This window comes from Amphibalanus amphitrite, unplaced genomic scaffold (assembly GCF_019059575.1).
Source record: "Amphibalanus amphitrite isolate SeventyFive unplaced genomic scaffold, NRLGWU_Aamphi_draft 000062F_arrow, whole genome shotgun sequence".
NCBI classification, from domain to species: Eukaryota; Metazoa; Arthropoda; class Thecostraca; order Balanomorpha; family Balanidae; genus Amphibalanus; species Amphibalanus amphitrite.
The window spans coordinates 693,675-711,912 of NW_024881558.1; the positions used below are offsets into that span (position 1 = coordinate 693,675).

Consider the following 18,238-nt stretch of genomic DNA (forward strand, 5'->3'; position numbering starts at 1 on the left):
GGATTCGCATTTTCAGAGCAGGCTTCCGGCGCTTTGAGGGCCATTCTCGTGCAAACGAAAGTAACTGTCACGTCCCAACGATATACACAATGTGACGACGATAAATACGATATTCCACGACGGTCGTGCCATTTATATTCTACTAACATAATTGCAGAATCAACCTAAGCAAATCTGAAATATTTCAAGTCAGGCACAAATATGTATATGCATACACCACAGTAATACCGGAAGCAGTAACATCGAATCAAATGCCTTGAGACCAAACATACAAAGCGTTCATCAAAACGTTATAAGTCCAAACAAATATGTAGAACGAAATACAAAACAATCAATGCCGTAAGAAAACCTGCAAATCATGACGAATGCGATACATGGAAGCGTAACAAGCTCGTGCAAAAGTTACCACACTTGATTCGTAAGGTTCCGTAACAAGCAATAAGGCACGGCACATCGCAGAAAATCAAGGCTGTGCTTCGAAAAAGGCTGCGGCGTGACCATTGTGAAAAAGCACACTGGCCGCTAAACGAGTGTTTAAAGTATAAACCCTCCAATACCGCCGTTCAACTGTATGTGCGTGGTATTATGAACTCGCAAAGGCACCCTGATACCATCATCTTATGGCAACACAACTGAACGACAGTTGACCTCCAGTAAACAACGCTCAGCCCTGTGCAGTGTGCGTGCGTGTAGCAAATCACTCGAAAACCCGACATGTATGGTGCGTTTTCGATCTCCCGATCGGTAACCCCACCCACAGAGACATAACACCCGAGGCACGCGGACGAAGGGACACTTCGGTCCCGTCAGCCAGCTGGCACCCAGAGGTTGTGACATGGCTGGAATGGCACCTAGCGGAGTAACAGGCACCAACTGTTTTCCAGGACTGCTGGACGCGAAGGACACATCACATTCACAATCGGTGCAGTTGGCAGTGTCATTATAATCACCACACATCGCTACAATCCACCTATTAACCGAGGTCCCTGTTAGTCCCAGAACGTAGGCCGTTGGTATGTGGTAAGTACACCATTCTCTACCCTTCCTTCTTCTATACCTTCTATATCCGTCAACCCATCAGCTGAACCGCCATACAGTCCCAACGGACGGTGTTTTGGGAGTATCCCAGGCTAATCTCAAAGCACTAACGAACCCATCGACTAACAGTTCTTCTCTCCCATACAGCAGTTACCGCAGCCGCACCTTCCCATGACTCCCAGTTTAGTCCCCATGTTCCCATACCCAATGTCTGATGCCTTTAGTGTCACAGCATCGCTCTCATGTGCTCACGTCTCTCGATCGCTCGTTATTCGTTGACTGGACGTCACGACCAGGTTAGGCGGAGAGCTGGTCAGACCAGGTCGAGTGAGGTCACGCAGAACTGACTGAGGTCAGGCCGAGCTGGGCCAGGTGTCTGACCGGGTCGGGTCAGACCGGACAGGTTCAGACCATCTATCCAAGGACGGCTCCGGCCGCCCTGGTCAGCGCCGTCTCGATGCTGCGGATGTCCTCTGGCTCCATCAGTCTATTGCAGGTGACGCGGATGGCCGGCGGAGGCAGGCGGTGCTCCTCCGGCTCCAGGTAGTGGGCACGCGTCAGGGCGATACCGGCCTCCCGACACTGGAACACATAGAAACACACAGTTACACTGGGCCCGCGTCAGCGCGATACCGGCCTCACGGCACTGGAACAAAACACATGGGTATAGTCACAGTCAGGGCGATGCCGACCTCACGGCACTGGAACACATAGAAACACACAGTCACACGTCAGGGCGATACCGCCTCTCGGCGCTCACGACACTGGAACACAACACATGGGTATAACTGATCTGAGGCAGTCACACTGACAGGGCGATACCGACCTCCTGGCGTAAAGATATGCATACAGTAATACATCAGGGCCATACAGGCCCCCGGCACTGGAGCGCAAGCTTATATACAGTCACACCGGATTCAGTCAGGGCGACAGCGGCACCCGATATTGGAACGCACAATACATACATTCCTCATGATTGTTCCAGGCCGTCAGGAGCTAAAGAACAAACTTCAATACAGTAAGAGGACATGGGAAACGGCCATTCCACCCCATCCTGTGCCACTTTCTCAGGCCACAGTGACACGGGCGTCACTGAGCCGACCCGGTCCAGAAACTGACGCCATGTGACGGTCAGCCGGAGATCCCACTCGGCTCAGCCCTCAGATCAGCGCCGAGTCCGCCGCTGAGTCTTCAGATCAGCGCAGAGTCCGCCGCTGAGTCCTCAGATCAGCGCTGAGCCGAGGGCGGGCCAGCACAGATCGACACAGGGATCAGCGCGGATACAAGCCAAAGTCGAGACCTTCACAGGGGATAATAACGACGCGGAAGTGGACATACTTGCCTAAATGTTGCCGTCCGACTGTGCAGCGCCGGGAAATTAACATATGCATCAGGAGATGGAGAGACGAGGCAAATCGGATCGTCACCAGCTGCAGGTCCGACAGTGTCTGGGTGCGGCACAAAAATAGAAGTACCGCAGCATTGTGAAACAAGGTTATTTTAATACACCAGAATGACACCCAGCGGTACAATACATATTTTATTTAAAGGTAGTGTGCCACCTTTGAAAGATTTCCCATTTTATTTTTCCTAGGATAAGAAGCTTCTGTTTTTACATAATATCGCAAAAAAAAAATCAAAAATGGGCCTGGAATAGTGCCTTTTTCGCCTAAAAGTTTTTCGGTTTTTAGATATGTATAACAACTGTAGTGGGCTCACCTGCAAACAGGCGTCGGGCAACAATCGCGAATGCGGCGCACTTGTGACAATAAGCAAAGGTCATTATAGTGTTGCGACCATACGACGTACGGGAATGAGTTATCAGCTGTCTAATCGTAGACAACACAATGTCGAGCCTTAAACTGTAAGCCCGTATTGGTATTGTTTCTTTTATTTGGCTGTCGAACATTATTTATGGTTTGAAATATGATTTTATGTAAAATAATTGATATGAAAAAGCCGTCTTATAAGTTATGACCCCATTTCACCACACGCAAGTGGCAGAAATGACAATGATCAGCTGACGCATTTTTCTTGGCCGAAGTCAGAGCGCGCGGCCCGACGCACCACGCGTATTTGGAAATTCCGACCTCGACGAGCATCAGAAGCCACCTAACAGGCGTGTTCGAAACCGCAGGAGATGATGATGAACGGGTTTATCGAAACTTGATTGGATGAGCATATCGGTAATAGCGATTTCAGTGTGTGCATTTATTGTTCATAGTGGTGTGAAATGTGGTTGGGGTACGACCGACAACCCGTCGGGGCGAATTTCGCACTGGGGTACTCGAAATTTGAAGAATTTAAGACGTTTCCATGAGTTTTGAAGGTATGGATAAGTTCTAAAAATCCGTTTCTCCTTATCTGGGCCATTAACTCCATACGGTCCAAGAAAGCTGGCACACTACCTTTAACACAAATGAACAACAACAAGCTGTCATTCACTAGGTACATCTAACTATCAGACCACACTTTTGAAAATTAACTGCGACGAATAAAATGAATGTCCGACGGTACCGAAATCCCACGATTCTCTGATAGTCTCGAGCCAGTCACGGCACTCCTGGGAATTTTCTGTCGATCGTCACACGGCCGCATCTTCACGACACGTCATGAGCGCGACACTGAACGCTGATGCGCACTCCGAAGGACAGAGAGCACGCCAAAAACTGCGCCAGTGTCACACGTCCCAGTCGTGTTTTCCGCTCACAAACAGGGATGTGTGAGAGCTGAGTGTGAGGCTGTCCGTCGCGGCGGTGGGAGAGGACGGCTGCGCGGCGGACAGACAGTGGTGGAGGGGTGGGCGGCGGACGCGCACGGACCACCCACGGACAGGACCGCGACCGGTCGGCGCCACTGAGAGGTCACCAGATGGACCGGGGACACGAGACATGAGAACGGCACGCAGCGGGGGAATGCAGCCAAACGGGTGTGGCTGAAGATGATTTCAAAGTGCAAAATATACGAAAGTCCTAATAGTGTGGTGTGGGCGAGCTGATTTCTATAATTTACTGCCCTGATGATCTGCTGCACCATCCCAGAGTTTTACCGACTGTACTGAATCCGCTCATCTAAAGGGTGTGCAGATTTAGAATACAGATCCTGATTGCAGCGCCGGTCGTTGTTGTCCTGCTATTCGTAAGTTTGTAAGAGACTGATGAGCGGACCATTCGCCGACCGTTATGAGTTTTGGACGAACTCTCCTTTGGGAAACTTTCCACGGTTCCCCTCCACCCTACGGAGGCGTAACTGAGAACCGCACCCCCCCCCCCCCCCCCCCCCAGATGCCTCTCCACAAGGAGTGGGCAGAATCCAATCATCACCGGTTGACATCAGGCACCAGGACTGAGCTAGGAACTCCCCCGACTTCCCGGATGTGATGCGATGATGTCCAGACTCCCGGGCCGCGTATTGACGTCAAAACAGTTGAGCCATAACACCGCAGCATTGTAGGCTGCGCGGGTTGGAGGGGAAAGCGATAAAAGCCAAGGGGTTAACCTCACGGTGGAGTATAAAACCACTATCGTAGTCCGTGGTGACCGGGGAGTCCGAGCCCCGAGGGTTGAGTTGACGCATACCGTGCGGCTTTGTAATCATTGCTGCTGATGCTGTAGGCGGGCAATACCCCTTCGTAGTACTTAGGTTGATGTAAACAGCAAAAATATGTAGTAAACGTAGTCTGGAAACCCCACAAAACGAATCACCGCAGATCTTCATTCGTGTGCAATAGTCAGTACAACTACAGATTCTATTCTTCTGAGCGCGGAATCACGACACCGGCCCGCCGTGCCGCCCGCCCCGACAGCCTTACACCGAGTCTGCGCGCTGTTTTTGTGCCATCCGGCCCAGTTAGATGGCTGGATAGCGCCACAACCGACGAGCTGGCGCCCCTCAGCGACAGGGGGACCCGCTACAGACGCTGCTTATCAGAGAGCATGCATCAGATGCCGGGCACGGAACGGGGCAGGAAAGCACGACCGACGAGTTTAGTGATCAATGTCAGAGCGTTAGCCGTCACACAAGCAAGTTGTCAACTAAGCTGTGCCACTGACATGAGGTAATAATCACTGGTCGGTTTATTTTTTAAAGTCGTTCAGCTGTCCATACCACCAAAAAGTCACAGCCAAGGCCCTAAATACACAGTCACAGCGGACAGTCACACAGTCACAGTTCGATCCAGCATTAGGCGGCTGGAACCAGTTAGAACCAGTCTGTCTGTGCCACGGCCGGCATCCACGGTCTTCAGTCTCACCTGGTCCACGATGTTCTGAAGGACGGCCTCAGACTGCTGCCGCTCCAGCCGCGGCTTGGACAGCTGTAGGAACTTGACCGGCGAGACCTCGTCACCGCACAGCTCCAGACTGCCGGACAGAGACGGGTCAAACGACAATGCGTAGAGCTCTGTATACACAAGGGTATAGAGACCAATGGCGTAACTTCAACTCTAAGCTGCAGCACAAAACAGCGTAGGTGTGCCAGAAAAGAAATCGAATACCATTGTGAAAAACGGCACAGATAGATAACACGTCAAAATAAGGTAACTATCACATCAATAAATGACAAAATAATGCGACAATTTAAGCCGTTACCAGTTAACACACAAGCCCAGCGGATTCAGTCTGTGAAGTGTGACCCCCTCTCATTTGTCCTCCCGCAGCGTGTCCGTACCCGTCGATGTTTGCCAGCGCCTTGTGCATGGCGCGACAGACGCTGCGCAGCTTGGCCGTCATCTCGGGCTGTTCGTCCAGCTGGTCGATGACACACATGGCAGCGGCAGCGCACAGAGGTGCCAAGGCGGCCGAGAACACGTAACCTGCGTGGCACAAGGAGCAGGGTTAGCCCGGGAGGAAAGTGTGCTTTGGACGGCACACATTACACAGACAGGCTGACGGGGCGGGATAACTACAGATTGAGACTGGCTCACTGGATAGGAAAGCTAAGTTGGGGGCGGTATATGATGAAGATTCAAATAAGCCGGTGTTAAAGTACACCCCCTCTATTTACCCTGTCCGCTGAGCCGCTGGTGGTCGGCCACGTAGAAGGATCCGGTGGTAAATCCGCCCACCGAGCCCAGCGACGCCTCCATGCTGACACAAATCAGGTCCACGTCACGTGCCTGCCAGACGACGGGAGGTGAGCGGATGACACAACAAACGAAACAGCACGTCTTAGGCCGACTACACGGAAACGGAGCAGCATTCAGTAATGTAGTATCGGGTTGAGCATTGTACAGTTCACAAACAAATAACACGGTTCCGCAGCCGACGAGTCACCGCAGCACCCTTAAGCCTGAAACAGACTCTTTCCGCAGTCAGGAAATCGCATGCGAGAGCCTATTCAAATACATGGAAGCACGCTCGCAGCAATCGCACGCACCTCCCGCAAGCGATTGATGCGAGAAGAATTATTATGTTTTTGAATAGGCTCTCGCATACGATTTCCTGAACGCGGAAAGAGTCTGTTTCAGCCTTTACTATTCCCCAGCGGTACCCGGGCAGATTAAAAGCCACGACTGTGTCCCCATTCGTCAAGACGAAGTGTATGCCATAATTCACCCCACTTGCACTACTGCAGCCGACGCTTCCCGATTCACCCACCGTGACTCCAAAGTGTTCGGTGAGCCCGCGTCCGGTGTCTCCCAGCACTCCGAACGACAGCGACTCGTCGACAAACAGGCGCAGCTTGTGGGCCTCCTTGAGTCGCAGCAGCTCGGGCAGGGGGCACACGGCACCCGTGTTGGCGTATATACCTTCCACCACCAGGAATCGGCGCACCAGCGCCGCCTGCTTCGGCTTCAGCTAAACGAGGGGGAAGACGTCATGTTAGAGCGTGACCAATCAGTCTTGAGATGTTTGAGTTTGAGAGTTTGAGATGAGATGAGATGCATTATGGTGGTTTCGTAAACAGGCCTCGTCAAGCGAAACATAGGCTCAACTCTTTTAAACTTCAGGTGTGAAGGAGGTTCTGAACGAAAACATCCCCAGCACAACAGTCCGACAACTCAGCAAGCTCAGTTCCCGTTCGCCTTTTCGCACCTTTCCCTAAAGCAGCCGCCTGAATGACCCATCCCAGGGAAAGGAGGAAAGATAAGGAGAAAGAGGAACTGAGGAACCTTCAGTTCTTGCTGACCAGACGGCCCATACGCGGGGAGGAAGTAGAGGTGGCTTACCTTCTTGCTGGCCTTCTGTTCCTCTACACCAGCTGCTCCAGGTGACAGGACTAGGAGCAGGGCTGAGGAGTCGATGGATTTTCGGCGACTCCGACTCCGACTCCGGCTTTCAAAAACCAGCTCCGACTCCGACTCCGACTCCGGGCAGAATTGTCGACTCCGACCGACTCCAACTCCCGACTCCGACTCCGCAGACCTAGCAGGGCTGCGGAGTCGACAGATTTTCGGTGACTCCGACTCCAACTCCGGCTCGGTTTTCTAAAATCGACTCCGACTCCGACTCCGGTCACAACTGTCGACTCCGACCGACTCCGACTCCGACTCCGACTCCGACTCCGCAGCCCTGACTAGGAGGGACCATTACTGGTTGTAAGGAGTGAAGAGCAGTAGCTCACCTTTTTGCTGGCCCTGCTAAATATGCTCCTAGATCAGCTGCGCCAGGTACTAGGACGGACCACTAGATAGAGGGTGGACCTGAAGCTCACCTTTTTGCTGGCCTTGTTGTGCTCCTCGATCAGCTGCTCCAGGTGATCTATCCCGGCCGGAGGGATACCCTACCTTTTTGCTGGCCTTGTTGTGCTCCTCGATCAGCTGCTCCAGGTGGTCTCTCCCAGGGAAGGGTGGAGACTGGATCTGTAGCTTACCCTTTTGCTGGCCTTGTTGTGCTCCTCGCTCAGCTGCTCCAGGTGGTCTCTCCCAGGGAAGGGTGGAGACTGGAGAGGCGTCTTACCTTTTTGCTGGCCTTGTTGTGCTCCTCAATCAGCTGCTCCAGGTGGGCTGTGTCGTTATGGCGGAAGTAGCGTATCTCACTGCGGGACGCCTGCAGACCCTTCTGGATGGCGAAACACACCGCCTCGTCTCTGGAACATGGAGGGCAGACAGGTCAGACTGTGAACGCTCAAAGCAGCATGCAGGTGTAAATCACTAACTTACCGAAAAGTAAGCAACAGACGACAATCTGAATCAGCACGATCAACAAGACCGCGAAAACACCTAATCACCCGACCCAATTATCAAGAAGCCGGAAACACAACATACCAACACTGAACACGGATCGCAAATACGTCGAGCTCCTTTAATTCCTCTTTCTGACCCCCACATGAAAATTCGGTGGAAAGGACGGTGGAACGTCTCGTCAACCGTCTATCTAAGACATGGTGCTGAGCTAGCGAAGACTTACGCGAAGATGACGTCCGACCGTTTGGCGTAGGCGGGTATGGCACTGGCCACGGTGGAGAATCCCAGCGAGTACAGCACCGCCTCCTCTGTGCCCAGGAACTGGGTGACGCGCTTCTCCAAGTCCAGGTGCACGTCTGGGGACAGAGAGCGGTCAGACGGGGAGGGCAGGGGACGGACAGAGGGAGGGGGGGAGCGCAAGGCCCGCTATCATAAACCATGACACGTCAATCACAAGGCGCCAGAAGGGCATATGACGGTGACGAAGACCGTTTGCGCAAAATATTCAGGTGATCCTCGTCCTAATGGAAAAGCATAACAGTCGCAACACTAAATCCAGCTCCATCTCAAGGAAGATGAGCAATGAGTATATACCAGACCAGACAACTACACCTTTTTGCGTTGTTCGATGGCCAATCAGCAAAACCCATTCGTCCGATCAGCACATACAGGGTGTCCCATAAGTTCCTTCTCACCTAAATTTTTCTTTTAGAGGCTCTCTTATTTAAAGTCACGCTTAATTTATTTTGTAACTGAGCTTTTGGGGTTGCCATGGCAACTGTGAATGTGCTCCACGGTAACTAATTCGTCTAGACAAAATATTTTTTGCCAGAGAGTTCACTTCCTGTGGAGACGGCTTACGCCGCAACATAGAGGTCTCCGATACGGGAACGTCTCGGTATTTAGTCCGCACTGGGCCATTCACAACGGCTGAGGGTGATTGAGGCCATCCAGTATGTAGCCAATGTCTGTCGCTAACTGGACGCACAGTCAACAAGTGACGTCGATGATTTGTCGGGAGTCAATCGCTGCAAGTTTATGCTCTTTTTTTGTCAGCTTTCACGAGTGAGCCATGTGGCCAAAACTGTGTGGCGCTAAAATGGCCGTCAAAAAGGTCTTAGCGTTAGAAAGTTGGTAAACATGCTTTTCAGGATGCATTACCAGCTGTCTAAGAGTATCATTTCAGGGTACCTAACTCAAGGTGACTTAAGCTCTACTTACCGGAGGGCTCAAAACAGTCAAAAACGTCTTAAAATGGCCAAACATGTGTTTCGTTATGCCTGAGGCTAACAAAACTGGAGGGCCGATGACATCAATGTGGTCATCTGGACTACCTAGTCCGTGCTCGAGATAAAACACCCGTCCAAACCCCAAAACGGTCCCATATGGGCGACGGAAAAGGCCTTTGTGTCATCCCGCTTTATTCCTATACAAAAGGCCATGGTCACGGTAATGTGGGGTAATATGCGTCCAGACACTGATCACGTTGCGATTGATACTCCAGAAACAGTCTTGGGACGCAGAATGCTTCTCCAAGAAGATCTAGGAGGAGTTTCAGCTTTCTAGCTTAACTCGAACCGCAAGTATGACCACATTTTTTGAGGAGAAAATGGCATCCGGGAGGTCGTAGGCCCATCTTCAAGCAAGACAGTGCATCAGTGCACAGGTCAAGCAAAGCTTAGAAGCGGTGCCAGGAGACTGTGATAGGCGTCTGTGGCAAGTTCACATCCCAGGCAACTCATCGGATCCAAATTTCATAAAAATGTGTTGGGAATATTGAAATCGAGGCTCGTCGAAGCGAAGCGGTGTTCCAGCATTGAGGAGCTCACGGCCCATGCCAAGTCAGTCTGGGCTAACTTCAAGCCTGCTATGCTGCCAAACATGCCGGTTGGCATGTCGCAGCATGTATTCATGTGTTTGCCTATGAAATGGGGAGCACATTGAGGGACTATAAACATATCAAAACGCAATGTACTCTGCTTTACAAGCAAATATAAGGTGAGAACGAACTTATGGGACACCCTGTAGGTGGCGCCAGTGAGAGGCATTCCGGCAAAACCTTCAGCATATGGGCAAAACGGAATGCTGATCCCACTCCACAGTTCGTCAGTTGGTATTACCTTCGCTATTCGCCATAACTGATTGAGTTCCGGCAAAACCTTTGACGATTTGGATAAATGCTTCGTCATTCGTTAATATCCCTTCGTCTTTCACCAAAACATCCCCATGCTAATTTCGGCATTCCTCATAACATTTCGTCAAAACTAAAAACAAATCCCCCCTTTACAGAGAAGTATAAATATGACCACGTTCATACAGTGCAGTGCGAGGCATAGGTGGCGAAACTCGTAGGCCATTTATCCACACAAAAAAAAATTGGTAGCGTTCATGAGCGCCATAGGTAAGTATGTACAATATAGATGAACGTAGCTGACATGTTATCGGCTGATTCATGATTGAAACATGGACAGGCAACAGAGCAACAGGCTAGATAAGTTAACCCCGCCTCAAACACCAAGGTGTCACCAAGGAACAGACAACAAGCTGGATAAGTGAGCCACGCCCCAAACACCAAGAGGTGTCCGGCCGGCAGCGCCTGGCTCGCCATCTGTCAGCCATTCCCTCGCGAGTCCGACCGGCGCGGCCGCCCGAGGCGTTGTCCCATAGCATCGCACGGACAGTGACGCGATAACGACGGCCGACTTCGTGGTTTGTATCGAAGCGTTTAAAGGGACTATCCCACCTTCTAAAATGTTGTTAAAACCAGTTAAATTGTGCCCGACTTTATAGATTGGATGACCAGGAACACGGTTCTGGCATTTATTTTTCATTAAACATCTTAGGTTCCCATATTCCAAACACAAACATTCAAATATGTGACGTCACAGCCCAAAACTACCTCCTTCCCCAGGCCACATTACTGTCATAAAGCTGATTCTTTTTACTCTGTAGGCACCACAACAAAGTTCAGACCAAGTTTTAAGCGATTTTTCAACGAACAAACCCATTTAAATCAGAATGACTAAACGAGGTGACGTCACACTAACGGTCGCTCCATGTTGAAGATAGGGCCTTGTACAAGGCCCATTTTCAAATGAAGGGAACGAATTTCTTCAACACCAAGAGGCCGCGGGGGTTGCAACCTAGATAGATAGTGGTTTCTGAACCTCGCCGCAAACTTGGCTATCTCAACTCAAACCCCATGTTAAAGGTGGGATAGTCCCTTTAAGAGTCCGACGCTCAACCATCTACATGCCTACTCGGTATTGTGCCGGCAGTCTCCTCGTAGCTATCGTATAACTGCCTTTTTCGGAATCCAGTGGTTAATTGGTTGCACATTGCGTTGGAACTGTCGCAAGCCTCATCCATGAATGTGTAAATAACGTTAAACATTTAATATGGCTAGATAAGCACTACATCATTGACATTTTGATCATTGACGAAAGTTTTAAATCAACAGTCATTGTTTACGCACAGTACCGATGAATTTTGCACAACGAGTAACCATTTTGTGAAATGTCGAAGCATTATGACAATCTGACAAAGTGTTTTGCCTATGGCGAACGTTGTGCTGTGTGCTCAATGACAAAGAGTTATGCAGAATGGTTAAAATATGGAGTCCAGCCTGTTTTGCCGACCGTCAAACAGTGATGCACATCGCCGATGGGTTATTCTGAATGACGCTTGTTCAAACTGATGCCGAAATGGTTATGACGATTGGCCATCGAACAACGCAAAAAGGTGTAATAACTTCCACCCAATCAACCCGTGAAGACTATCGAAACTCCGAGTATAACTATCGAAGCACCAGAAAAGGCCTCTTTCTCTCCACTGGTCCGCCCCCCCCCCCCCCCGCCCCGGCCCGATACCATGTCCCCTCCCCTTCCCGCCGCGCCACTGACCGATGGTTCCGTAGAAGGCGCGCGGCCCGCACGAGCCGACGCCGTACTTGCGCAGACAGCGAACGGCCGCCTCCTCCACCCGGTCGTCGCCGACCATGCCCAGGAAGTTGTGCGTGGCGGCGTTCAGGTACTGGCGGCCTCCGATAGTCACGTGCTTCCCCACCTGAGGAGAGGGGCAAGCGGAGTGAGTCAGATCGACCTGATCTGTCAGCTGGTACTGGTAGTGTGAACACCAGAGTGAAATAAGGAAAAGCGATCGCCGGTCATATTAAATCATTGCAGCGAAAATGCGAAAACATGTCGCAAAAGTACAAACGCGTCCAAATTGAAGCAGCAATGAAGAGAATAAACGCTTCATTATCCTATAGCCTGCATCCACTGGCACCCCTTCCTGGCCTTCCAAACCACGACTCATTCGTTTAAAGTCGGTCACTCACCTTTCCTTGGATGACGTCATATTTGATGGGGTTCAGGTCAGCGTCATCAGGCACCAGGGGCTCAGGAGTCCACTCTTGAATGAGCTCCTCCTTCTCCTGAACAAACAACCGACACAGGGTTAGACGGTGAAGCACGCACAGTTAAATTTTATATGTTTTAAGTGAAATGCACACAAAAGGTCGAAATTTATTATGACACTCAGTTTTGCGGATCAAAATAATAAATATACAGATGGCATGGCTTCAAAATAATAAATATACAGATGGCATGGCCAAACGGCAAAGAAGCCGACTCGCAGAAACCGTATTTCCACATAAAAAGTGCAGCACAATGACACAATGAAAGGACTCCAGTTACCGGCGTGGACAAAATAGCTCACATTGACGAACACGAGTGTTTTGGCAATAACGTTTACAAGCATTAGACGAACCAACTGACGAATAAGCTTTGGGGATGCGTGTAAAACGCAGGAGTGACAGACATTTCAGTTGAGATTCATCCCAAGAATATGAGAAAGAAGCAGTGCAGCTGTATAAGCAGGTTGTCAGCAGTTGCCTGCTGTAACAGTTGCCTGCTGTAACACGAGTGAAAACGTGGACAACGAAAACGGGGACGTGAGCACGGAATACGGATGACAGTGACACTCAAAGAAGGGACCAGCGAAGTGCGTCAAACACATAGCAGCGAGACACTGAGGCATGTGCGGAGGTGCGACACTGGTGGAAGGCAGGCATTATGGTGATGGACGCTGGTCGCTGACAAGTACTAAGTGGAGTGCCCTTCTGACTGAGACTGACATAACCTAACATCGACAATCGACGTGATCGACAAAACAAAGCGTGACGTGACGGTCTGACGTGGCTGCCGGCCGACGCAACACACTGGTGGATGAACTCACATGCTCAGAGAGCCTATCCCACAGGCTGGCCTGACGACATGAAGTTCAGGGTTAGTTTGAGTGGGAACTGGGAATACACACATCATGTGAATGTACACGGACATTACGAAAATACGACAGACTTTTAAAAAGTGATGTCTATTTTGTAATCTACAAAAGCTACGAGGAAGTCGGGCTGTCATTTTCGGGACCATAGCCATCCACTTTGCCAGCGAGGTAAGCGAATCCCTCATGCCTTAATTGTACAAGTCTACACCAGACCAAACAATCCATTCTTAAGGCTGCGACCATGACTGTGTTATCATGGAAACACTACCCACATAACATTAGTCAGATTGTCCAAAGGGTGAACGTCTGACAGCGCCAGGCCAAACCAAGACTCGATAATTATGGGTCAGGCTTTAGGTAACGTTTACCTACCATACATTCTATAAAAATAATGGTCTTGTGAGCTGTGACCTGACACTGTGTTTCCTATAATGCAATGTCAATAGCAGGCTTTACTTGATGGAGCTCGGGTGCATTCCACGGACACTGGACATGATCATTGGCGGTGTTTTCAAACCAACATTGCAGTCGCAACCGTAACAAAAAAGGATAACAAAAACGCCTTGATGGGCGATTATACTTCTACTACGAGCGAGGGATCAAGGCTGCACTCATCGCTGGCAAAGACTGACCGCGGGCAGTGGAACATACCTTCTTAACTTTTAGAATTTAGAGTGTACTTGGAACTCACCTTCTCTGATAACGAGGACTTAGATTTTTTAGTCCTTTTCAGAATCAGACTAAGCACCCAGATGATGAGCACCGCCTCCAATATCAAGTGGTAGATCGGAACCTGAAAGGTTGCACATTGTAAGCAGCATTCAGACAGCCAGCTAACATCATTTGCTCTCACTCCCTTCCTCCGCCTTATGAGAGGACTGAACAGACATGCATACTTATTACACAGCACATACTGATCTCTTTAACCCATGCACTGCTGGGGGGGGGGGGGGGGGGTTGAACACTCCTTTGAGGTTTTTCACGAATATCTCAAAAAGGTTTTTGGCACACCTTTTCATGCACATGCTGTAAAAGTTCAGACCGAGGTCACTCAAGGTCAGGTCACCAGGTCACTTCAAATGACTTCAGCTCATGAAAAGTTCAAGGTATGCCATAGCCAGGGTTACTATTACAGGAAAAGTCGAGAGGGGGAATAAAGTTCGGGGCAAGGGCGGATCCAGGGGCATCTGAAAGGGGGCCCAATTTGCCATTACGTTTTTGTTAGGATGGCGCCTGCAGAACCTTACCTACCCCCAAATCCTACTCTCTCCCCGGATTCTGGCCACTTTATATTGTTAGGTTGCTAAAAAAAAAAATAGCTAAAAATATACGTAGGTACCTTCCTTGGCGGTAGGGGGCGGGGGAGGTCCCAACTTGACTGCGCCCTTGCAAATGTCAATCAGTAGTATCAACCTATTACCCTGGCCAAACATCAAGTAGAGCCTTTCTAAATAGAGAGAGGTTAACACGCGGGCCAAGACCGATTGAAGGACCCTGGTTCGAAGGAAGACCCTTGGTTCGGAGAGGTCATGACCCCCGTCCCCCACCGGTTTCTACACCGACGCCTGTAGCGATATGTCAGTGATTGCGAAGGACGGAAGAGACAAGACAAGAGACGGTCCCACCGACCATCCGATCGGTATCGGGTCAAATCTGGAGTTCCCGCTGCACTGAACGTAAAATGGTTGGATGGAACCTCAAAGTGAAAATTATCTAAGCGCCAGCAACGTTGACTGATGACTAGAGTCTGATCAACGATGATTATAGAATCTGAGTAACGAATTGATTGAAAATGGGCTCAAAAATAAATTTGAAAGGGGGAAATTCCCCCTTCCCTCCGTCAGGTCAGGTCAACCAGAAGGGGGTCGTGACGGGTATTCGTAGTAAGTGCCTTAACCGCCTCTGACAGTTTCGTAACATTTTACGAAGGCACCAAAACCACTTCGTAAATGTTCAGATGGTTGCTAAATTCGAATTCAGCTCCAAAAACTAGCCCAGAAACATGTAAAACTCGAGAAAGTGAACTGAGGTCACCAAAGGTCAATGACCTGACCTGACCTTCAGATGACCTTGACATCCGCCCTAATGCATGGGGACAACATCCAATCAAGTGTTCGAACGTTAGAAACCACGAAAAAACTGCAAACGCGCGGCTAATGCGAGCTGACATACGCCGAAACGCGATTCCAGCCAAACATAGTCTCGGAAAATAGGTCACAGGTCAAAGGTCATTTGCGTCAGGGTCATGAAATTTTCAGGGTAGGTGTAAAATTTAATGCGAGGGTACTAAAAGTTTCGTCGCGATCGGCCGCTTTTTACGCGAGCTATTCGCGAAAAACCTTAGGGGGGGGGCATCAACCCTCCCTGTGCAGGCTCCAAACACTGAATTACAAGTAATTATGACATACTAAACATGAAAATAGCACCCGTGACCTCCGTTTATGCCCTAAGGTCATCTCAGGTCATGAATACTAACAGCTTTTTTGCGAATATCTTTTGATAGAGGCACGCTAGAGCGATGAAAATGCCTTAGATGTGCTCAGCTCGATGATACGGATCGACTCATATGCAGCACGACCTTTCCCAGTCAGGTCATGATCTTGACCTGAGGCCAAATTTTCACAGAAATAAGGATAAAAAAGGACGTCAGCATGAAATCTGATATTAATTATCTTTTTGTCACTGAGTTTTCCCAAAAGATGTATTTAGGAATACAGCACCTTCAGTAACAATCTAATGGTTAGATAGCTACCACTGTTGGACATAAAAAGACTTGATTGTTTTGCATCGTGCCTTCACAAGCATATGACATTGAGTACAGCCTTTTTCAGCTAAGTCCTCAAAGCATGACAAAATGTACTTACCTCAAAGAATAGTCTTACAAACTCATATATCTCCACAGTCACCATGACTACAAACTCAGAGAGTATTCCTGCTGTATCACTTTGAGACAGAGCCTGAAAAGAAAATGTTTATTCAGTGAATTACATAATCCAATCAAATACATATAAAAATGAATTTAAAGCAGACCCTGGACCTGCTTTCAATGCAATGGGATGCAGTGATATGTCACCATAGATCAAAATAATCAAATATTAGGTAGCTACCAAATGGAATTGTTATGTTTGCTTATTGCTAGCACTTAATTAAATCATAATTTATGATGTTACAAGTCTTAAACTTACAGGCCTTGCTATGAGCTGGAATATATTTTCAGCATGGTAATTGGCCATCATTGTTGGTGCAGGTCATCCATGGGCAGATTCAGAGAACCAACTGTGAGGCGGGCATTTGCCCTAAAAGCCCCCCTTAGATGATAGATATGCCTGGCTAAAATGCTGATGTTCTAGATACTCTGGACTCGCTAACAGAGCAAAGTTCATAAACAGACATTATTTGAGTTTGATGACAATTTATTTATTACGAGCGAGCGAGCGAGCGCAGCGAGCGAAGCGAGTCTTTTCAATATAACGGAAAAATCTCAGTATGAGCGGCCCGGCCCGGCCCGGCCTGTAACGCTTTTGAGAGGCTTATATCTCAGCAACCGCTGGACCAATTGGCCTGCGGTCTTTTTTGCTGGGTAGCCCCATCCCTTCTACCAAAATAATTTAATACTTTTAATACATCTCAGTGACTGTCGTGCCACGTGAAAAGTCAAGGGTGTTCAAGCTGTTTTGCAAGAGTAATGATTTTGAGAGGCCCATATCTCAGCAGCCGCTTGGGCGATTGTCTTGCGGTACTTTTTGTAGGGTGGCTGCATCCCTTCTACCAAAGGTCAGATACTCTTGATCTATGTGACCAGACTGACCCCCACTGCACGTGCAAAATGCAAAAAGAAGAGGTGCCAATTTTGTTCCCATTTCAATAACTCTGTAATTACTGGGGCGATTTCACTGAAACTTGGCATACAGGTAGGCACCCACCAGACAATGCAATCCCATGTGTGGCGGTTAGGGTGCTACTGCACAGTGCACGTGCACACGTGCAGGGGGCGCTCCCAGATCTCGAGAACGGCTGGGCCGATTGTGCTCAAATTTCGTACACGGTTGGGGACCAGTTAGTAGAGTGCCGTGCAAAAGTAAGTTTGGACCCCGTTTGCACGTGCGCACGTGCAGAATGCTGCTTCCAGATCTCAGGAACGGCTGGGCCAATTGCGTTCAAATTTGGCACACTGCTAGCGACCGGTTAGAAGGGTGCTTTGCACAAGCCCGTTGGAAGTACCCTCTCGCCCCTCCGCTTCTGCAGGGCTCACTATCTCGCTCGCTCGTTCTTCGCCAAAAAGTCGTTTTACTGGTTTTCACTTCCTTTGATTTCATAATTCTTACTGAGAGAAACAAACTGAACATCGCCACAGTTTTTGTCCACACTGTACAAATAAACACCACCTGGTCATTTCCCTCTTTTGCACTCTTTTAAAACTGAAACTGACATTTCTCAATGCTACAATTTATGTACCGCCTTGGTTAAAATGCCGTACGCCGAACGGTCCAGCTTAGTCCAGCCAAGGGTCCAGCTCGACAATGGCTCGACTTGTGCTCGACTGCGACGGCCTTGCGATGTAAGTCAATATACCCACCCTGCTTGCGATAATCAGCGGCGATCTGGATCAGCGGCGGCCGGAGATAGGCGTTTACAAGTTGAAGTGTAGGCAAGCAGTGGTGTAGGCCAAGGTGTAGGCCAAGTATAGGCGTCTACATCAATTTACTTGATAGGCGTCAACATAGTCAAACTTTGCAGGCCAGTCGCCATTAGTTGCTGAGTGCAGAACCTGATCACCCCACCAGTAAC

General features: G+C 49.4%; 1 protein-coding gene across 4 annotated transcripts; it reads right to left on the reverse strand.

Moving 5' to 3' along the window:
- Window positions 1-49: 49 nt before the first annotated feature.
- Window positions 50-18,190, reverse strand: LOC122378600 (serine palmitoyltransferase 1-like). 4 transcript variants are annotated; one of them, XM_043359837.1, is made up of 13 exons: window positions 18,027-18,184; window positions 16,315-16,407; window positions 14,142-14,243; window positions 13,403-13,432; window positions 12,504-12,599; window positions 12,067-12,229; window positions 8,388-8,520; window positions 7,938-8,067; window positions 6,636-6,836; window positions 6,043-6,154; window positions 5,707-5,851; window positions 5,291-5,399; window positions 50-1,620 (listed from the first exon to the last, which is right to left on the reverse strand). In XM_043359837.1, exons 2-13 carry the CDS (start codon window positions 16,357-16,359, stop codon window positions 1,453-1,455), a joined length of 1,434 nt encoding a protein of 477 aa, XP_043215772.1. In that variant the 5' UTR covers window positions 16,360-16,407; window positions 18,027-18,184; the 3' UTR covers window positions 50-1,452. The 4 variants fall into 4 exon arrangements, with proteins under 4 accessions (XP_043215772.1, XP_043215773.1, XP_043215774.1 ...); XM_043359838.1 differs by having other exon boundaries at window positions 16,315-16,408; window positions 18,083-18,113; XM_043359839.1 differs by lacking the exon at window positions 18,027-18,184 and adding an exon at window positions 17,906-17,990.
- Window positions 18,191-18,238: the final 48 nt, after the last annotated feature.